Source organism: Corvus brachyrhynchos, unplaced genomic scaffold (genome assembly GCF_000691975.1).
Source record: "Corvus brachyrhynchos isolate BGI_N302 unplaced genomic scaffold, ASM69197v1 scaffold237, whole genome shotgun sequence".
Lineage (NCBI taxonomy): Eukaryota > Metazoa > Chordata > Aves > Passeriformes > Corvidae > Corvus > Corvus brachyrhynchos.
Window position 1 is genome coordinate 1,498,606 of NW_008238959.1, and position 2,549 is coordinate 1,501,154.

The 2,549-nt window shown below is 44.0% G+C and overlaps 1 protein-coding gene across 1 annotated transcript in view; it reads left to right on the top strand.

Annotated features, from left to right (window-relative positions):
• Window position 1: 1 nt before the first annotated feature.
• The window catches only part of WRNIP1 (Werner helicase interacting protein 1), a gene marked incomplete at its 5' end in the record, with an annotated part of 24,882 nt that continues 22,334 nt past the window's right edge, over window positions 2–2,549 (top strand). Inside the window, one exon of the mRNA XM_008637099.1 lies at window positions 2–151. Within this exon, the coding sequence (XP_008635321.1) occupies window positions 2–151 (150 nt within the window). The remainder of the gene's footprint in view (window positions 152–2,549) is intronic.

Sequence of the window (2,549 nt, forward strand, 5' to 3'; positions counted from 1 at the left end):
GAACCCCCTGGCCGAGCGGCTGCGGCCGGACACGCTGGGGGACTACGTGGGGCAGGAGCGGGTGCTGGGGGCGCAGACCCTGCTGCGGTCCTTGCTGGAGTCCCACGAAATCCCCTCCCTCATCCTCTGGGGGCCGCCGGGCTGCGGGAAGGTGAGTGCGGGCGGCGAGCGCCCAGCCCCGGCTCACAGCCTGCGGGTTCGGCCGGCGCTGCTTCACGTGGCTCTTGAGGCCGGCGAGCTTAAAACCTGTTAATTTCCGGAATCGCTCTTTTTTTCGCCCCTCTGTCTTCTTGGTTTCTTTGGTAGTGTCCTTGTGTTGGCTGATGTCCAGTAGTTTTCACTTAAGAGTACAAAAAACACAGCCTGCCTCGTGAATAAAATAGTTGGTCCACCCCCATCAGCTCCACTCCATGCAATTTGCACTTTGATTACACAAGGCCTCTCTCACTTTCAGATAACTCAGATTTCGTAACTCCAAAGTCCGTACCTAAAACATAAGCCGTGGTTTAGTTAGTGGCTGAGAAGCTGAGAAACAGGAACAACACAGTCTGTAAACTCTGAAACAGGGTGAGATACCAGCAGATTAACACAGCATGGTTTGCGAATGCTGCATTTGCTTTAGCCTACGAATTCTTGCCCCTGAGAGAAGGCAACACTGGTGTGGAAGAGAGATAGCCAGACACTCATCCACTTTCATACACTTTTAGGCTGGTGGGTCTTTGCAGGATCTGACCACTACATCTTCTTGTTCTGCCTCCTTTAAGATACATGGGGCCATTGTGAATCCCAAAAGGCCCTATAGCACAGCTGTGAAGGGATTCACAGTTGTCGTGAGGGAAGGACCAGAGGAATTCCTCAGGTGTGGTCGAGCACTCTTTTAAGATCTTGCCTTAATTTTGTCCTGTTGTTCCACATACTTCAGACTTGTGGTGTGGCAGAGCAAACAAAATACACAGTTTTCTCTGTCAGTCTAATGTGTTCACGGCATTAAGTTTCACATATATATATAATTCAGCGTGTCGACTGTATGAGAGTATGTTTGAGAAATCTGGGATAGGGGAAGTAATTAATGCTTAACAGAGAAGTTAAGGACAGAGCAGCAGCTTGCTCTTCTCAGCATACTTAATTAAAAATAAAAAAATACTTACTATGTGTGGTGTTTGAATAATAATGCCAGTAAAACACAGTAAATAAGGAGCAGGCAGTAGAATTACATGAATACCATTAGCAATGATGCAGCAGGTTGTTTAGGCTAGATAACATACACCTGAAAATAACCAACTAGTGAACTTAAATAATTGCCACTTCCTTTAAAATAACAAAGTAATAGCAGAAAGCAAGAGCTTAGAATAGATGGTGTAAAGAAGGGCTGTTTCTGGAAGTAATGATGAAAGTAATGAAAACTGATTAACGGAGAGGTGGATTGACTGAAGATGGCCAGAGAGAGAAGTGGAATTCAGCTCTTTAGCAAATAGGAATTCTCCTTGCTGAATGAGTAACACATTCAGGGGCTTGCTTCTGTATTTATTTGTGCTCTTTTGCCTTTTGTTTCTTGTTGTCTCAGTCAACAGCGCGTGCTTGCTCTTTCTTGAAGCCCTCTTTGTACAGGAAAAAAGCTGTTACAAGTGCAGTGGTAGCAAAGCAAAGGCTGCAGTACAGTCTCTGCAGACTGGCACTGATTTCAGTGGCCTTTGGGTTGTGATCTGATGACTGCACCTGGCTTTGACCATGAAAGTGCTTTTTCATGAGCTTGTGACAGCTTAACAGTTGTGTTTCAGGACTTCTTTAGGAACCTTTGGTGGTACTAAAAGTGTCTTTGAGTAATGGGTGATCTGTTTTATGCCTGTAATATCACAGCTTTCACTCTCTATTCTTATGACCCATCCTCCTCACCCGTGTGCTTTATGCAGAATTGTATTTAGTAAGCTTGCTTTTCACAGAGTTTAAATTCTGTTGCTCCTCACTTGTCTGACTTGCATAATTTCTGTGCCTTTTGACCCATCAAAGAACAGTTCCACAACTTACCTGTTACATTTTTACTCACTAAGTACTTAAGCTATTGGGTAACTCATCTACTTTCTAGATTATTCCTTTTCAGCAAGGAGTTTTGAGTCTATGTGCTTTCACCTGGCTCCTGATGAAACATCCATTATTGGCTGAACCAGAAACTCCCACGAAAAGTTGAACTTTGCCCCTTCAACCATGTTTATCAATATTTCTAGGATGGTGCTATAGTTTTTTCTCAGGCCTTCTTCCCCATGAATCATATTGTCTGTCCCAGTTAAATATCTGCAAGTTCTGTCCTTTTCTTGGATTTTTTTTATAAAATTCCTCTCCTGACAGATTTAACATGCAAGCAACGTAGTCTGCCTAAAGATGGAAAAGGAGATCTGTGCTTGCCTGCCTGTCCCGTTCACGTATTATTTGGGTTGTATGTATACAGTGTGCCTAAGAAAGCATTTCATGAGAAAGCAACTTAGTGCTTGAAAACTTGGAAGATCTTGTGAAAGAGAAGTAAGTGTTCTCACTGCCTCAGGACCTGGTTGGAC